The 19,799-nt window shown below is 33.6% G+C and overlaps 1 protein-coding gene across 1 annotated transcript; it reads left to right on the forward strand.

Annotated features, from left to right (window-relative positions):
* The first annotated feature begins 1,832 nt into the window (after positions 1–1,832).
* LOC125136721 (olfactory receptor 4F3/4F16/4F29-like) lies at positions 1,833–19,221 on the forward strand. Its single transcript, XM_047797518.1, is given in 4 exon segments — positions 1,833–1,885; positions 16,744–17,242; positions 17,244–17,658; positions 19,121–19,221. Coding segments are annotated over 4 exon segments (1,068 nt in total).
* Positions 19,222–19,799: the final 578 nt, after the last annotated feature.

The raw sequence follows: 19,799 nt of genomic DNA on the forward strand, positions 1-19,799 counted from the left end.
TGTACATAAAAACGTCTTAATGAACAAATGTCTAGCTTTAATAATTATTAATACAGTAAAATGAGAATGAATGTATGTGACTTTAAATTCCTAAAATCATTACTTATGCATTTTAGATACTTTTTACAAGGAATTAACATTTGTTAATAAAAATCATAAATTACCCAAAACACAAAAATAAAAATTCAGGATGTTAAGCCTATTAAATAAAGAAACATAGCACAAATAATGAAAAAAAAATTGAAGCTTTCCTAGTAGGTAATCAATTCATCACAAATCAAAATTACCAGTACAACAAAAATTCTCAGCAAGGGGCCCATTTGATGTCCAACCTTTAGCATTTTTATGTTTTAAACACCATCTTTTTCTGGAGGTGTGTGTGTGAGAGAGAGAGAGAGAGAGAGAACTGATATATTTCTTGACTGATTAAGAATAGAAATGACTTTTTATTAAAAGAGGAAAAACAGGAGAAAAAATAAATAGGTAAGCTATTGAGAGAGTAAAAGAAAAAGAAAGAAGGCAGTCTCTACGACGGTCACCTGATTATTTACAGTTCTGCCTCAACTCCTTCAGTAATTTTTACTCCTTCACAAAATTTCAGATTCCTTCTTATAAGCGATCTGTATCCTCTGTCTATCCCCAGCTTCACACCTTGATTCTTCCTTACTCTACAAAGTACATGCCGATTTTCTTGTTGAACTACTCGGATAATCCTGTTTTTATTTGTTCATGCTAGTTTGCTTTGTTGCTTGCTATGACTACAGTGACATATGTATTTTTATGCTCTGACTGCCTCTCAGCTGTAAGTATAATTCATGCAACACTTCTTTCTTCCAGCTGCAACTGACCCTATTCCTTTATGCTGTCATATCATGTTATGCAAGTATAATGTTTAAGATACTACTTCGTAATTGACATTTGACTATCTTGTACATCACTCACCACATCTATGAGTTCCCAAAGGACAGACAGTATCCTATTAACAAATTCTGGCCTGTACTAAGTGTTCAATAAATATTTATGAGTGTATGGATAGAGGGATAAATGGAGGTATGATCTGATGGTAATATTTTCTTGGTTTGTAATATTTTGCTTTATAGTTTTGATCCCTGCTCATAGAAGAATTTTGATTTTATTAATCCCCAAATTGTCTTAAGCATCTTTCAGGGTAAATTAATCCTTCACAATTTACCCATCACTTTATCCTAAGCCAAGAAACTAAATCCAAGTTTGAGGGAGGTTCATTCAAAGAAATAGTCTAAATCCAAGTTGACTTTTGAAGTATACATGTGTATCTTATTTAAATTAATTTTAATAAAAATAATTGATAGGAGGGAGTACTGCTAACATTATTTCCCACAGAATAACTTACAGCAGCAAGTCAGAAAAGAGAGGGACCTAACAAGTGAGCAGCCCTGTTGGAACCTGTTGTGCTAAGGAGGCTGCCCTCAGGGTCTACTGTCTAAATCCACATCATTGAGAGGTTGGGATACACCGACAGTGGGGCTGAGTCCTGAACACTGGTGTTGAGTTGACACTCCCTCTATGCACCTCATTTTCCAGGTGAGTTCTACTTTCTTATTTACTAGCTAAATATTTAGTCTGACTAAATATTTATGTCCTATATTTTTTTTCTTAGGAAGTACACTACATTATGCTGCAGCTACCTCTATAACAACCTTAATTCCTATTTATCCATTCACCTCTGAAGCATATCAATTCATGGAATTTTTAGACCTCATATCCTAAAGCACTTCTCACTGCAGCTTAGAGCCACACTGCTTGCTTCTAATGAATCATTTTATTCTCATTAAATGAAGCGGGAGCTAGAAATGACGGCAGCAGAAGTTGTGAGTATTGCTGGCAATGTACAAGCAATGACCTGGTAATATTGCTCAGTCACCATCAGCACACTAAGTACTTTTCTTCATCTCTTAAAACCATCTCTGACCTGAACTATGGAATTATCTTCCACTTCCTTCTATTAATACTCATACTTATCTCAATGCACACTTCTCATGCAAATGTATAGTGTTAGCTATTGCTATATATGAAAATTGTGTCTTCCTCAATAAAAAATGAAATGATCAAAAATAAATAGAAAATTGTCACTATCCAGCTGTTTTACACTATTCATCACTTTTTTTTCTATTTATCTCGAGTAGTTCAAAATAATCAAATTGTTTATAAAGGTATACCCAGCCTTTTGTCTTTAATTCCTTGAATGAGTCTTCCCCTGATATTATTACTCCTTTATCTTTTTAATACAGGTGAGAAATAATTTAAACAAATATGATATCTTCCTACTCTCCCCTCACCCCAAAATTTCTAAAAATAATTTTGTCATGCTTATATTAACTGACAGAAATGGTATATGACCAATTGAAACAGTCTCATTGAAAATCATTTTTTATTCTGCTTGATTTACTTATTTATCCAAAAATTTGAAGTCATTATAGATTATATACCTAGTGGTTTTTAATCTGATGACTTTATTTGCATATTTGTAGAAGCCTTTGTAAAGAGCTGTCTTCTAAATACAATCTCTGTAACTAAAAAGTCTATGATCTACTCATAATATCCAAATATATTGCTCATGCCCTTGAAGAAATGTTACAAGTGTGTAATAAACAAACATTTATCAACATCTTTAATGTCTGTCCGATGCAAAAAAATCAAACTCTGAAAGTTCTGTAACAAATTTGCATGCTGAATTTATATTTTTGATCAGAGGAACCAAAGTTTCTGTTTCTTTCTTCAATTAATTCTTTGATAATAAGAAGGAATAAAATACAGTATTACAAAGATATACAGTGTAATCCCGGCAATGAGAAAGCAGAATCACTGCAAGTATCTCTCATTTCTGTTTCCTCTTCATTCTCCTACTGACTCCAATCTCACTGGCCCTGACTTGTATCCAACAAGATTCTTTGACCAACCAGAGAAATTTTGATGCTTTCTACAAACCAACTTTTCTGTAAAAGTATATATTCTAATAATTTTGAATCTAGTGATTTGTGACCCTCAAATGAATTTATCTATGCATAAATAAATAATGATGTTTCCAAGGTACTGAAGTATATAATTAACTGACCTAAAATATATTTCTATCAAGTGAGACATGTCCACAACATATTTTTTATTTCCAGAGGAGTGTTTATAAACCTGACATGGTTGGTAGAACATTACCTGTTCACTCCTTTACCACTCCTACACCAGCTTATCCACATGCGTATAAACTAGAATACTTCTAGAGTCACACTTAGATTTTCTTACAGTTTCAAGAATGGTATAATATCAAGCCTGGAGTAGAAAATTCAGTTCTCTGTGAAATACACTTGGGAAAAAAAAAAAGAAACAACCAGCAGAAATCATATGACCCAAGAAGTATGGGAAACGGAAGGAAAAAAACAGCTCTAGCCTTAATGAATTTTCAAAAAACTTCCAGACACAGTCCAAAGCAGTGTACCTAAAAATAAACTGTACAAGTTGTTCAAGTCCCTCTTGGAATATGCTATGATCTAGACACACAAAAAACCTTTCAATAGTATAATCCAAACATAGAAAACAACACATACAGTGTGAATTAAGTTCTAACTTTCCCTTCTAAAAGCTGGCCATCTAGAAGGTATTCAATACATGTTTGTGGAACTGAAAATTGAGAAGTTTAAAATTCTGAATTTTAGTGGACTACCATCTTTAATTTTATCTTTCTCACTCACCAGACCAAACAAAAAATGAAGAAAATAAGTTAGAAGAAAGCAATATCTTCAGATATGCTTGATTCATTTAAAAGATATTTCCATATTGATGCCCGGTGGTTATTATTGGGACAGTTAGAGTAAGTTAGAGCTGCTCCAGCACAAGCATCAGTTCCTAGTGACCACTTGATACTTTGGTGACCTAAGAGTCCTCAGGTCATTCAACATGGGAATTCTGCCTTAGAATCCCCATGGTCTGAAGAAAGATGAAGTATGAGAAGTCTGCTGCAGAGTTCAATTAAAGCAAAACAAAGATTTGTGCAACCAAGTACACCTGAGTGTTCCTTAAAGGAGAATCAATGTTTCCAGGTAATGGAATGTCTATAAACTTTGAAACCAATTGCAGTGAACAGGGAATAGCTCTTAATCCATTTAGTAAGCCTAGTTTAAAATTCAATTATAAAAGCATATATACAATGAAAAAGCTTAATTGGGAAATTCTGTACATGCATTCCTATGTTAGCGAAGTTAAGTATCACATGAAATAAGTAACTTGGTCAATGTCACCCTCTCTGACTGTGGAGCCAAGACTCAAATCCAGATCCATCTGATTTCAAAGATAATGCAATTAACCATTTTACTGTACTATTTTGTCTGTCATTGTGACAGCATATCAACAGGGGATCATAGGTTTATATGAAAATATGACAATTCCTCACATTTATAGCAAGGTTATGAGGTTAAAGAGTAATATTTTCTGACTTAATAGATTAAAAATGAGAACTTAACAGCACATGATTCACTTAAGACTGGTAGCAGGACAGAGAAAAGAACCCATATAACCTAACCATGAGATTCTGCCCTAATGCCAGACATACTAAGTGTCTGCAATGCTTCTCAGAAAAGAAATCTGGCCAATATAAATTCAGTCTCACACACCTTCATCGTAGGCATTCAAAGTGATAATAAGAATCCCTTTTCAACACATGGTTTCAGCTGAAAGAAATATGCAAAATTAATTGATGCTAATGAAACTGCAATAAATTATTTCCTGTTTACTAAGTAGTATGCCATTTTTTATAAAGTCTAATCTGGAGAGCTGAAAAGTAGCTGAGAAATTTTGTGAGTTAATTGTTTAAAAATCTCTCAGGCCCAGAGAACACAAAAAGTTAAGTGTTATTTTTTATAAGTAATAAATGTTTAAGACTTTATAGAAATTCTGAAAAGCATGAAGAGGAATATTGAAATGCCTATCATTCTATTTTGCATTATTTGTATTTTCATATTTTTCTTTACAAATATAGGATTTTATGTATATATAATTTTGCAGCTTGAGGTTTTTATTCTAATATATTAATAGTATCTTTGCATATTGAAAATAACAGATCTATATTCATCAATTTCAGTTCATTTTTACTAACCATTAATCCACTGATGACTATTTGGGTTTGTTGCATTTTCTAATGGTCTTTTAAAATCTCATAGCCTTAAACCTATAACTTAGCATATATTTTTTTACTTTTTAAAATTTTAAATTGTATTGGAATATAGTTGACTTAAAATGTTATGTTAGTTTTAGGAGTATAGCAAAGTGAATCAGTTATACATATACATACATCCATTCCTTTTCAGATTCCTTTCCCATAGAGGTTATTACACAGTACTGAGTATTACACTGTACTGCTATACAGTAGGGAAATTGTTGTTAGTCTATTTTATATATAGTAGTGTGTATATTTTAATCCAAACCTCCTAATTTACCCCTCACCCTACTGTTTCCTCTTTGGTAACCCTAAGTTTGGTTTCAAAATCTTTGTGTCTGTTCCTGTTTTGTGAATAAGTTTATTTGTGCCATTTTATTAGAATCCACATATTAGTGATCTCATATGATATTTGTCTTTATCGGACTCAGTTCACTTAGTAGATAATTTCTAGGTCCATTCATGTTGCTTCAAATGACATTATTTATTTTTTATGACTCTGTAATATGCCTTTTTTTTTCTTTTTTCTTTTTAGGTCTGCTGGTGAAGCATATGGTAATTCCCATACTAGGTGTCGAATTAGAGCTGCAGCTGCCAGTCTGTGCCACAGCCATGGCAATGCTAGACCCTTCAGCCACTGAGCAGGGCCAAGGATCAAATCCACATTCTCATGGATACTAGTCAGGTTCATTACTGCTGAGCCACAATGGGAACTCCAATATTCCATTTTATATATATGTACCACATCTTCTTTATTCATTCTTCTGTTGATGGAAATTTAGGTTGCTTCCATGTCTTGGCTATTGGAAATAGTGCTGAAATGAATACTGGGGTGCAAGTAACTTTTGGAATTATGGTTTTCTCTAGGTATATGCCCAGGATTGGGATTGAAGGATAACATAGTAGTTCTATATTTAGTTATTTTTAAGGAATCTCCATATTGTTCTCCACAGTGGTTGTACCAATTTACATTCCCACCAACAGAGGAGGGCTTCCCTTTCCTCCATACCCTCTCTAGGATTTATTATTTGTAGACTTTTTGATGATGGCCATTCTAACTGGTGTGAGGTGATACCTCATTGTAGTTTTGATTTGCATTTCTCTATTAATTAGTGATGTTCAACATCTTTTCATGTGCTTTTTTGCCATCTGCTTGTCTTCTTTAGAGAAACGTCTATTTAGATCTTCTGATCATTTTCAATTGGATTGGTTTCATATACACACACACATATAGGTTATATATATACATTGGTTATATATATATGTATATACATATATAAAGCTTATGAGCTGTTTGTATATTTTGGAGATTAGTCCCTTTTTGGTCATTCATTTCCAAATATCTTCTCCCATTGTGTGGGTTGTCTTTTCATTGCTGTTGTTTTAATGTTTTCCTTTACTGTGCAAAAACTTTTAAGTTTAATTGAGTTTCATTAATTTATTTTTGTTTTTAGTTTCATTACATTAGAAGGTGGATCAAAAAAGACATTGCTACAATTTACGTCAAAGAGTTTCTGCCTGTGCTTTCCTTTAGGAGTTTTATAGTATAGTATCTGGCATCATATTTAGGCCCTTTATCCATTTTGAGTTCATTTTTGTGTAATGTTAGAGAATGTTCTAATTTCAACCTTTTTACATATACTTGTCCAGTTTTCGCAGCACTACTTATGAAGAGACTGTGTTTCCTCCATTGTATATTTCTGCCTCCTTTGTCAGAGATTAATTGACTGTATGTATGTGGATTTATTTCTGGGCTTTATATGCTATTCCATTCATCTGTATTTCTATTTTTGTGCCAATACCATATTGTTTTGATGACTGCAGCTTTCTAATATAGACTAAAGTCTGGGACCCTGATTCCTTCAGCTCTTTTTCTTTCTAAAGATTGCTTTGGCTATTCTGAGTCTTTTATGTTTCCTTAAACATCTTAAAATTTCTTGTTCTAGTTCTGGGAAAAATGTCAGTAATTTAATAGGAATTGCACTAAATCTGTAGATTGCCTTGGATAGTATAGTCATTTTAATGATACTGAGTCTTTCAATCCAAGAACACAGTATATCTTTCATCTGTTTTTGTCATTGTCTGTTTCCTTCATCAGTGTCTTATAGTTTTCAGAGTACAGGTCTTTTGCCTCATTAAGTAGGTTTATTCTTAGGTATTTTGTTTTCTTTGATGCAATGGTAAATGGGATTATTTCCTTAATTTCTTTTCTGATCTTTCATTTTCAGTGTATAGGAATGCAAGTGTTATTTTTAAAATCATATTTATCCAAAGTGAATGATTAAATGAGTAAGCAATGATAGAAATTAGTCCCTTAAAGTGAAGTCTAAAAAATTAACTAATTAAATTTTAGTTAATAGAAGAACAAAGTGTTCATATATCTATCTTTCAAAAATCATTATGGTTAAGGAATGAGCTTTCTGTCACTGGAAGCATTAAAGCAGAAATGAATAACCATGGAATAGAATTGCCATATCGTAAAATAATATTAAGATAATTTCTAAAGTCTCTTCTTATAAAAGTGTCTGTGCGTAATTAATGTAGCTTTTCCTTGTGAACTTTAATTTGGAATACACATTTAATGGTAGAACAGTACTTGGAAAGTAAAATAATTTACTCATTATCCACTGCTGTTGAGCAATACATTTAATAATCACTGATTTAAACAATTTTAATTGTCAAATTAACTAAATTGGAACAGTCTGATAATCCACCCTTCATAATTCAAGAAATAAAGGAAATTCAAAGAAGCTAACAAATATATCAATAATTGGATATCCATGACATTAAACAGATTTTTTTAAGGAATCAGTTAGTATTGGATTATGAAAACAGCCCTAAACATAATGCATGATGCATGCCTATGCCTTTCAGAGTGAGAAATGTCTAAGGGATATGTACAACAAAACATGATTAGTGTGGGAGTAGGTAGCATTGGTTCATTCTTTTTGTCAAAGTTTATTGACTACCTTCTATTTGTTAACAAATATGAAATGTTTTTAAATGTTAAAACCTCATGTCTGACTTTAGAAGAATACTCTCTTTGGAGGCCAAACCTGTGCTTTCTTAATTTTAAGTCTTGACAATTTGCCTGTTCAAAATTCTATTGCCTAATGAACTAAAAAGATATCAAGAATTATTATGAGAAATGTGGCTTCTCTGTCTCTCTCTGTAGGTGGCTGGGGCAGGGGTGGGCACAGTTTCCCTCATGACCTCAGTTATCTTAGAGGCACAAAAAAGCCACTGATTTTTCAGTGTCCAGTACTACTATTTTTCCTATTGTAAAAATGTGAGTGATAAATTACAAATTCCTTCTGTCAAAGTGAAACCAGAAGTATCTTATAGCGTTTCTGCTATAATTTCAAACTTGTCTAGTGACTAATTACAAGCTCAACCTTCCTTCTGCTTTATGAATTTATATGTCTTGCATAGTCTCAAACTGGCTCCTTGCTGATTGCTATTCATACTTGAAGAGGTACATTATTTCTGAGCCAGAGAGTGCGAGAAATAGTGGGCGAGGATGAGCTGGAAAAGCAAAAAGTAAGGAAATCATAACTGCAGTTACGTGAACTGTCAAAAATGAAAATGGTCAGGCAATCACCACCTAAGAAAAGAAATAAAACATTACCAGCTCTTCAGAAATACCTTATTGCAGTACAAAGTGTTTTTTTTTGTTTTTTTTTTTTTTTAATTTCAGAGATATGCTCCTTCAAACTGTCCTCTAAACCAATATCCAATCTCAGAGAGTCTAAGTGTCCTCCTGTTTATAGGAGATGACACTTGAAAAGTGTATTAAAACACTTAAGCAAGTGATTAAGCACTGATTTTTGTTCTCAGATGGTCAGACATCAGGGCACAAAATGGTTGGTATAGCAAATATATATATTTATATTTTTGAGATGTAGTAATGAAAGAGATAAAACTCTGAGGTGAGAAAAATGAAACAGTAAAGAAGGAGAAGAGGGCCAGGGACAGTAAGAGACAAGCAAAAAGGGACAAATAGTAAGGGACAAACAAAAAAAAATGGGATTTAAAAACAATAGCCTTTCACATATAATTTATTCACATTAAAAGTACAAAGATAAAGAAAATGATAAAGAAAAATGCCTCTCCAGTGGCATATATTGTTATGTACACATTGCTTTGGTAGGAAAAGCAGCAGAAGGATTATGCACTAAAATGCCTTTAGTTCTTACCTCCAGGTAACAATAATATTGGGAGGGGACAGATACTTCAGCATTTGCTCCAAATATATCTAATTAATTATTTGATTCTATTAAATTAGATTGTATCCATTTAGTATTTAATAAAGTAGTGAATTGAAAGTACTCTTTCATTATCTTTTCATCACTTAGAGAAACATCTATGATATGGCCTACATGCAAACTGAATTTTTAGTGTGAAGGAAGCCCTGAGAATGTCGAGACACAGTATTTTGAAGTAGCAAGAAGCAGAAGTTCATATAGGTCCTTAAGTCACAAGCACAGCTGCAACATGCCAGGGATGAACTCCTTGTCACCTGCCCATCTACATGACTCATCTAACTTCTGCTGGAACTGAAACTTGTATCTTACTCCACGTTATGACATGGTAGAAATAGAGCAAAAGAAAAAAGTTACATCATCCTAATAAACAGAATAGACATACATTTTTAAATGTCCTTTTCTTACAATTAATAACCTTCTTTAGTTCACTGATACAACTTAGAAAAGGGTGGTGCATTATTACATGATGCACTTAATCTGGGAAAGTAGGAAGCTAAAGATCCCTGAAGAGCATGATAAGCAGTCTTCCCAAATACTTAGCTCTATTTAATTACAGAGATGGAAAGTTTCTAAGCCCGGAGGCCACACTTTACAGTGTACATCTGCCACACTGAGAAAGATGCTCTCCCACCATCACTGGTCATGGTAGAAAATTAATGGGACTTCATTTCAGACTAAAGCTAAAATCTAGAGTTAAGCCTTCTCAGTCAGGGACAAGGATCTGAGGTGATATCTATGGAATAAGTAGATCCCAGGTAACTGATTTTTGGACCCTCATTTTCAATGGCTCTCCCCTATTTTAAGACTAAATCGTTTGTTTATTTTCACACTTCCCTATAGAACTGAATGTTCTAAATATGTTATATAGTTAATGCACTTACAGGAATTTTGTGTGTTTTCTCTTAATGAATCCCTGGGATTTCTGGATTACTAACAGCAGTTAGTAACTAACACAGATGAAAAACAGCTCTGCAATTTACAATCTTCGCATTCCCAGATGCCCAAAGTGGAGATCAGTTTTCACAGACCCTCCAACATATCCTGATGTTTTCTAACTGCTTTTGGATTTTGCTTGTTTGATCATTTGATCAAAGTGGTAAATGCAGAAAAATCTCAGTTATTAACATTAGTAGGCCTAAGTAAAATCCAATGAGGACAAATAATACAATTAAAATGATTTTACTATAAATGCAAACATCTTTTCCTATGTTATTGACTTTTTACATTGTTTGTGCCTTGGTCATTTATTCATAGGACAAAATATTTTATTTCGGAAATCTTTTTTTTTTAATATACTCTTCATCTTGAAAAACAGGAAGCCATTTCTACTAAATGGCTAACTTTTTAAAGTTATACTGGAGGCTTAGGAGTCAGGCAGACCTCCCTTTATACTCCAGTTCCATTATTTTCTAGCTTATGACTTGGAAAAATCAAGCTTTCTCATCTATAAAACTGCAATAAGCATAGTGCTTATGGAAAAGGATAATGTTTGTGAAGTGTTTATTGCAGCAACTGGTACTTAATAAGTTTTAGTCAACATATTAGTTTCAAGCCTGAAAAGAGCAAAGTAAAAATAAAGAGAGGGAGATATTAAGAGAAAGGGAACGAAGAAAGGGAGGAAGGGAGGGAGAGGGGAAGGAAGTCTAGCTTTCTATTGTAGAGAATATTTGAATAGTTTATGACCAAATGAACTAAGAGTTCACATTTTCTCCCAACAAAGGAAGTCAGGAGTGAAAGAGTTTGGTAAGTCTGTTGTATAAAACAATCTCAAAAAAGAAATCCCTCTTGCCAATGAAGGGCAAGGGGCAGTAGTGTGTGGATCAGATATTGGTAATTAATTCCCAGTCCTGCTGAATGGTTTTATTATTAATGGTAAGGATTATTTATAGCTATTTATCTTAAGCAGTGAGGGTGAATCTAAAAAGGAATCAATCTCTGTGTTTCTCAATCCCTTGAAGCTGCTGAGGGTGAAAACCTGAGCCTGTGCAGGTATGCGGACTCACATTTTAAATCTTCAGCAGCTGGGTCTATAATTACCTACCTTTTCCTTTACTCTCCACAATCTGTCTCTCCCTCTCTCTTCCTTTTCCTATGTTAACTCATTTCATTTCAGTAATTTTCATTCATGTTGTTTGCATCCTTCTGGAAATATTCTCTTAGTTATAATTATATTATGAGATGAACATAAAATATTGTTTAAAATGCTAGGATACTTGTTGAAGTGGTATATGTGAAATATCTTAAATTTTCCATCCCCTTTTCTCTTTGAACATTAGGATCACAAAAATAAAATGTAATGTCTATGTTTTGGCTAGTCTATTCTTACTGATGCAATACAAGAAGAGTGCTACCTTTAGTTTCATCAGAGGGATTCAACCACTATTCTTATAGTTTCCTGAAAATTATCAAATTTAGCACTTACTATACACTATAACAGATAATGCTTACTTAGCACAGACTATATACCATAGTGCTTTCTGATTTTTGTTTTGTTTTCTTTCAATTCATATAATCCTGAAAAATAAGAGTTAGTGACTCTGAGTATTTGTAACAGAAGTGGAATCTGACACACCTGGCAGTTCAGTTACTCACCCTAGAACACACAGCTGGTAAATTAAAGATCTAGGGATACAGACAGTTTGATGATTGTGTCTGTGCTCCTAAACCCTGCATTATACTGCGAATTGGAAATGGCTCCTATATAAGCATTCCTACTTCTTCAATTTATTTTGATACATTTGTTTTTAAATTAGAAAAAAAAACAAATATTACCTCTAAAAACAAGTTGGGGATAAAGAAACAAGCACAAATTAAATGAAAATCACAAACCAGTAGAAATTTGGGACAAATTCTTAACATTTGCTAATGCAAAATGCCACTCACACCACCCCCCAAATAAAAATATTTTTCCCCGTAAACGTTCTCCTGACTTATAAATATCTTTACATGCTAGTTAATGTATTCTTAATCTTTTTAAAAACCAGCGTTGTATAAATGTATTCACTTCATCCCTTATTCTAAAACATTTTGTATTACAAAAAATGCTGATTGTTAAAATAATATACATTTTGTTCATTTGTCTATTCATTTCCTTTCAATTCATTCCAAGACAGGATTACTGAGTCACAATTAAATTTTTTTTTTTACTCTAATACTTTATGCCCCCTGGAATGTTTGTACCACTTCTCATGCCCCTCAGCTTAGATTGAGATGCACTGCTTCCCCAATCCCACAGCAACACATTTATTCATTCTGCTGAGGAAAAAATACAGAAATAGTATCTGCTTTCTGAATTTGTAGGAAATATATAAAGACCTATTCGACCTCAAGTTTTAAAAATTAACTATGACATATTTCATTAAAATATTATCATTTTACTATTACCTTGAGCCTTCTATCATCTAGAACTTACTTTATGTAAGATACACTGTAAGACTAACTTTTATGTTTCCAGTGTTCATATACATGAATACTCTGAACTTATTGGATAACCTTTCATCATCCTGCACAACAGTGATGCCTTCTTCATTATATACTAATTTCCCTAATTTATGTCTCATTTTTAGCTGTGCTCTGTTAATTTATCCATTCAACTTTACTCAAATTGATCATTGCTTAATTAGTATGTGTGTGTAATATATTCCAATATCTTTTACAGAAAGCAGTCTCTTTCTCTCTTAACTCCCATTTTGGTTCTTGCTCAAAATTTCTGTAGACTTTTGAATGGAGTTTGGCTCACTTTATAATGTTCTACATCCACTTGACTTTTATTGAGAACTGCAGTTATTGATTAGAATAATTTAGTGAGAACTGATTTTTTATAACATTCAGTCTTTTTTTAAAATCAATTATCATGGTTTTAACTTCCATTTAGATCAGGATTTCAAATATCCCAGAAAAGTTTGTTTTTCAATAAAATGCATACATCGCCTGTTTGTTTCATTCATAAATGAGATCTTTTTACCATAGTTTTCCATGTTACTACTGACTTCATTATATTTATTAGAATGATTTTACTACATCTAATAATATCCACTAAACTGTCTTAAATTTTTGAGATGGTTAATCACATGACTTGTAAATAATTATAGTTTTCACACCTTCCTTTCGATCGTATTACTTGATTTAACCTTCTTGTCTATAGTACATGTTTGAAACATCGTGTTTCAGGCTTTCTTCATTGTAGTTCTTGAGTTTAATGTTTCATCTATAATCAGATGTTGACTGTTGGTTTAAACATTATATTAAAAGCATTATATTCAACATAATTATTAATTCTTCCTATTTTACTAAGTTTTTATAGAAATCAATTATGAAATTTATCCTGTGATTATCTAGTACATTCATTCCCTAGAATATTTATAAAAATACCCTCTGAAACAAAATATTGTTCATCTCTCAGGGCATTATTCTGTAGGATCAAGGATTTTCTCTTGATCGTCTCACCAAAGGCTTTAAGTAGAAACTCCATGTGATTATATTTGCTCTCTAGACAGACAGCTTTGGAAATAGACTATATAATGAAATAGACGTGGGGACAAATGGATCAGAGAGGCCATTCAGTAGCATTTTCAAAAGTCAAATTAGGAAAACAAAAGACAAAATGACAATGGAAATAAAAGTAAGGAACTGAACTGAGAAATATTTGAGAATAAAAACTGTGCAATCAGAGATGGAAATTAAAGGACAGAAAAGAGTGCCACACAAGTGGTTAAACTGAGCACCTGGAAGAATGGTAACGATATTACTAGGGGGTTGGAATCAATTAGGACACTATGAATTCAATTTAGACATGTTAATTGAAGATGGCTTTCATTTGTGGATACAGCTTTGGATATATTACTCTGGAGGGATGAAGCTATAGATTCAGAATTCAAAATGCAGGTACTGGTTAAAATGAGTGAATTGATATTGAATAAAAATAAATACCTGTCACAAAACTCTGAGTTGCATGACAAATTAAGCATAAGCAGAGGAGAAATGGGCACTGAGTTAATGAGAGGTATTCAGAAGTCAGAAGGTTAGGAGAATAATTATGGGAGGTCTGTCATGGAAATGGTCTGACTGCATTCGACAGATTAACAGAAAACTTAGTTTACAGCGGATCAAATAAGTTAGAGTTTATTTTTATCGCATTAAAAATCTGAAAGAGTATTCCTGGCTTTGGTTATGTGACTTAATACATCCTTTGGTTACTAGCTCCTTCCTAAATTTTCATTGTGTTACTTATAATATACAGATTTTAGAACTTTTTAATTGCTGCACCTTTAGTCATACTGTTAGAATTAAATGCAGGGGAAAAAAATGACCATATAAAGGACCTTTTCTACATGAAGCTTTGTCTTTTCATTGAGGAAAAAAGCCCTTCAGACACAACATTTGTTTACATCTCATTGAACATCTAGGTCACATGCACCATCTTAGACTAATCTATGGCCAAGGAAAATGGGACTATAGTAAATGACTTAGAAAAATCCTATATCATGCTCTCAACTTGGCATAGGGCTACTCTAAAATTCAGAGATTTCAGAGTTCCTGTTGTGGCTCAGTGGTTAAAGAACCCGACTAGAATCCATGAGACATGGGTTTGATCCCTGGCCTCCCTCAGTGGGTTAAGGATCTGGCATTTCCATGAGCTGTAGTATAGGTCGCAGACATGGCTCAGATTTCGAATTGCTGTGGCTCTGGCGTAAGGCCGGCGGCTACAGTTCATATTCAACCCCTATCCTGGGACCCTCCATATGCTGCTGGTGTGGCTCTACAAGACAAAAATAAATAAATAAATTAATTAATTAATTAAAACTCAGAGATTTCAGCCCACTACTTGAGAAAATAGAATTTCAGTTGGCATAAGTGAGAAGACAATTGGCTTTATAAAAGCCAAGAACCTGACCGCATAGGAAATTATAGAATCAAGATAACAATAAACAGTATCATTCTGCAGGGAGGTTAAGGAAAATGATGATTGAAAATTGATTATTATATAATGGATTTATAATCCAAGGGTTTTCCCATAGACAATGAATCTTGGAAATGGAATTGTTTTGACTTACTTATAAACCAAATGTGAGGGTTGCCAAAGAAGAGAAAAGGAAAATTAGAAAAGGAGAGAGTTCCTGTCATGGCACAGTGGAAACAAATCCAACTAGTGTCCATAAGGATATGGGTTCCATCCCTGGCCTCACTCAGTGAGTCGGGGATCTGGCATTGCACTAGGCTGTGGTGTAGGCTGTGAGATAGGGCTTGGATCTGGCATTGCTGTGGCTGTGGTGTTGGATGGCAGCTGTAGCTCTGATTCGACCCCTAGCCTGGAAATTTCCATATGCTGTGGGTGTGGCCCTAAAAAGCCCCCCCCCCAAAAAAAAAGGATACAAGATTAGAGATCTGATTTATTTTAAACAAATTAACTATGATAATTCATAAAAGTAAGCAACATGTTTAAACAAGTTTAATTGCTGGATTTTTGAGGAAGATCCAGGTGCACTTGAGGCTGCTGGCCTTGAAATGCATACTGCCATGGTTAGGAGTGTGAATTATGATGTCCTAATACTCTGGTTAAAAATTCAGGCTCTGACACTTGGTCCACTCAGGACTCAATATCTTCATTAATAAAATTACTCTAAGAAAACAGCATTTCTATATGGAAACCTCAGATTTACATGAGATAATGTGCTTAATACAAAGCTTTGCATAGAGGATGCATCAATAAATATCATCTGTTAATATTTGTCTAACATTTTTATTCAGTCTTTGTAGTCAATACTTTATTGTATATAGAGTTCTATGAGCATTTTGCTAATGTTTCCTGCATGAAACATTGCACAATCTGGGCACCTTAATTCCCTGGTAGATTATACAGAAACAGAACATGCACAGGTAAAGCAAGGTGAAACACATTAAACAGTTTCAGCTTGAAGATTTCTATTTGACCAGTGAAAGAAGAAATTCACCTAAGGGGAATGTGCAATCTCATGTGAAAACATTAATGAGAGTGTGACAAAAATGACTAAGAAAATGTCTAGCACCTTGAGATGCAAAATAAAATTTAAAAGTCTGAAAATGGAATAGGACGGGAAGTAACGACATTTATCTGCATCCAAATTTTCAGAATTTTCAGTGCAATCATTCTTCTGACAACCATAATGTTTCTATATTCTTTCTTTTCCTTTCCCAACTAAATGATCTATCAAAAGACAAGCTAGCAGGATGAAAATAAATCTACCTCTGTACCACTGATTCTGACTTTTCATCATTTTCTACCCTCAGGTGATATGAAAATCAGCTCTTCTGCCCAAGCCAATGGAGGGAACCAAATGATTCTCTGGCTTCCGAGTTTGTATTGCTGGGACTCTCAGGTTCTTGGGAAACTAAAGTTTTTCTCATGATGATATTCTCCTTGATCTACTTAGGGATCATCCTGGGAAATCTCTCCATTTTGTTTCTGGTAATTTTTGATTCTCACTTACATTCTCCTATGTACTTCCTGCTTGCAAACCTGTCACTCATTGATGTGGGGGTTGCCTCTACCACAGTCCCCAAGATGATTACTGATCTATTAAAGGAATACAAGATAATCTCTTTCAAAGGCTGTATGACACAAATATGCTTCATCCACATCATGGGAGGAGTGGAGATGGTATTACTCATGGCCATGGCATTTGACAGATACACAGCAATCTGTAAGCCTCTTCACTACTTGAACATAATGAGTCCTAAAATATGTGTTTCCTTTGTCATCACTGGCTGGGTGATTGGCGTGATTCATGCTATGTCTCAATTTGCTTTCATTATAAACTTTACCCTTCTGTGGTCCTAACAAAGTTGACAGCTTTTATTGTGATTTTCCCAGGATCATAAAACTTGCATGCACAGACAGAGCCAAGTTTGAGTTTATTGTTGCTGCCAACAGTGGCTTCATGAGTATGGGCACCTTCTTTCTGCTAATCCTTTCCTACATCTTCATTTTGGTCACTGTCTGGAACCGTTCTTCAGGAGACTTATCCAAGGCATTTGTCACTCTGTCAGCTCACATCACTGTGGTGGTCCTGTTTTTCACTCCATGCATGTTTCTCTATGTATGGCCTTTTCCCAGATCATCAGTTGATAAATACCTGTTCATTGCTGACTTTGCCATCACCCCTGCCTTAAATCCCATCATATATACATTAAGGAACAAAGATATAAAGGTAGCCATAAAACGATTGAGCAAACAAGGACATTAAGTCAAATTTTGCTGATTGGATATATTTTGGAGCTCAAAAACTCTATATCCAACTGCCTTGTGGATATCTCCACTTAGGCAGCTGAGATTAATAACAGACAAAATTGATTAAATCATCTACCTCACTGGACAATATTCTACTACTTCTGTAGAGAATATATTTGTTACTTCTGCTAACATGGTATACATGAATCTACCATGTTATTATTTTATTATTTTAGCAGGCAGCAGCATATCTACAAAATAATAGTTGAAACTGAAATTGTGACTATTTTATTAATAATAAAACCTGTAATAATATCCCTTCAGCTTGCCATAAAATTAGGCCTACAGTTTCCTACCCAAGAAACTATTCTTCATAGGAAATATATTCCACACTGAAGGTAAAAATATCCCATAGGCAATTGTCAAAGCAGAAAATGCACTGTTTGTTTCATTGTCGTCTTACTGTATTTCAGGCCCTAATTAGAATTTTAATCAGTTTTAGCCATGAAGAAAAATCTGATCACAGATAGTGATGTTTTCAAATGTTATATATCTTATAATCTATAACAATCCCTTACCTTCTTCCTTACTTCTCTTCCTCCCTCACATTTAAACTAAAATTATCAGTATTTCCATATCACCTTTCCATTTATACCAAATGGGATTTTCTGGAAGTTTTGATAACTTTCCAGAAACATTAAGAGATGCTTCTCAGCTATTTCCTGGAACTTTTGGATTCTCAAGAGCAAAACACCTTCTTGCACCAAAAGGGATGTTTTCTGCATAGTCCAAGATCTCCCTATATATTGAGATTCAGAAATGTCTGTTCTCACTTCATGATCCACAGTTATATATTAAGAGTTGGCCCTGGACAGAGATCTATGATGTTAATTACTAGAACTTTCCAAACAGGGAATTGGTTAATAATGACATAGTTTGCTAAGACTTTCTGCAGCAAGAACGTGAAGAACCATATGGAAGAAAGATTCAGAATGTTATCAAAAATAATTATTTGTCATGAAAACAGAATTAAGATTTGAGAGTTTTATAAAACCAGAATGCCAACACCGAAGTTGCACTCAGAGGAGCTCAGACGCACACCCTAGACAGGGGCTTCCCAGCTCTGAAACTTGTAAGATATGCTGAGAAACAGACTTTCAACATCAGACCCATTTCATGGAAGATTAGGTTCTAAGGTGTCAATGTGAGCTCCTGACATGTGAAATATATCCAGTTTCTCTGATTTTCCTTTCGATTTTCATATATTTTTACACCCTCTACATGGAAAGTTCTGCCTCAAATATTTGAAGATAAAAATATAAACTCTTGAAACTTAAAGATCTACCTCTCCAACCTTAAATATTCTATTCTTTTTAAAAATTATTTCTACAGCATTCTTTCACTGGATCTAATATAAATTGATTTTAAATAATTAATTTAATATTAATTTTATCAATTAATTTTATAATATTATTAATACTCTATCATCTGTGTATCAACACACAATACTAGTAACATCTTTCATGGAAAGTGTTGAGGGTATAAATCGGGCATGGTCTTTGGTATAATCAACATTGCTCAGGATTCCTTTCAGCTGAAATGTCCAGGAGTGAACAGACTATGATCTATGGCAGTATTTAATATACCCTTTTGACCTCTCTAGAGAAAATCAGATCCTTCAAATTATGATATTTTCAAATTCCAGTATCATTTTCCAAACTTTACTTATGCACACATTAAGGGTGAATGCAGTCTAAATTAGAACAAAACTTTCAACAGCTTGTAGCAACATTAATGATCAATACATTCATACAACTCTTTTCATATTGCACACCATGTATTTCATCTTTTTGAATAGGCTTCTTATGAAGAATTGCATTATTAAATGGACAATTAATCATATGATCCCCAAATCTCACTCTGATATTTATTAAAGTGAAATGAAAAGTTTAACACATAAATCTGTACAAGGATATTCACACAGATTTATTCTCAATCACTAAAAATTGGGAAAATAACTCAAATTTTCAAAAGTGGAGATATCCATGCAATGGAACACTACCTACCAATAAAAGGAAATTACTAATTCATGTTTCAAAATGGATGAATCTCAAGCGCAGAGTGAGAAAAGTCAAATGCAAAAGGC

Source organism: Phacochoerus africanus, chromosome 9 (genome assembly GCF_016906955.1).
Source record: "Phacochoerus africanus isolate WHEZ1 chromosome 9, ROS_Pafr_v1, whole genome shotgun sequence".
NCBI lineage: Eukaryota > Metazoa > Chordata > Mammalia > Artiodactyla > Suidae > Phacochoerus > Phacochoerus africanus.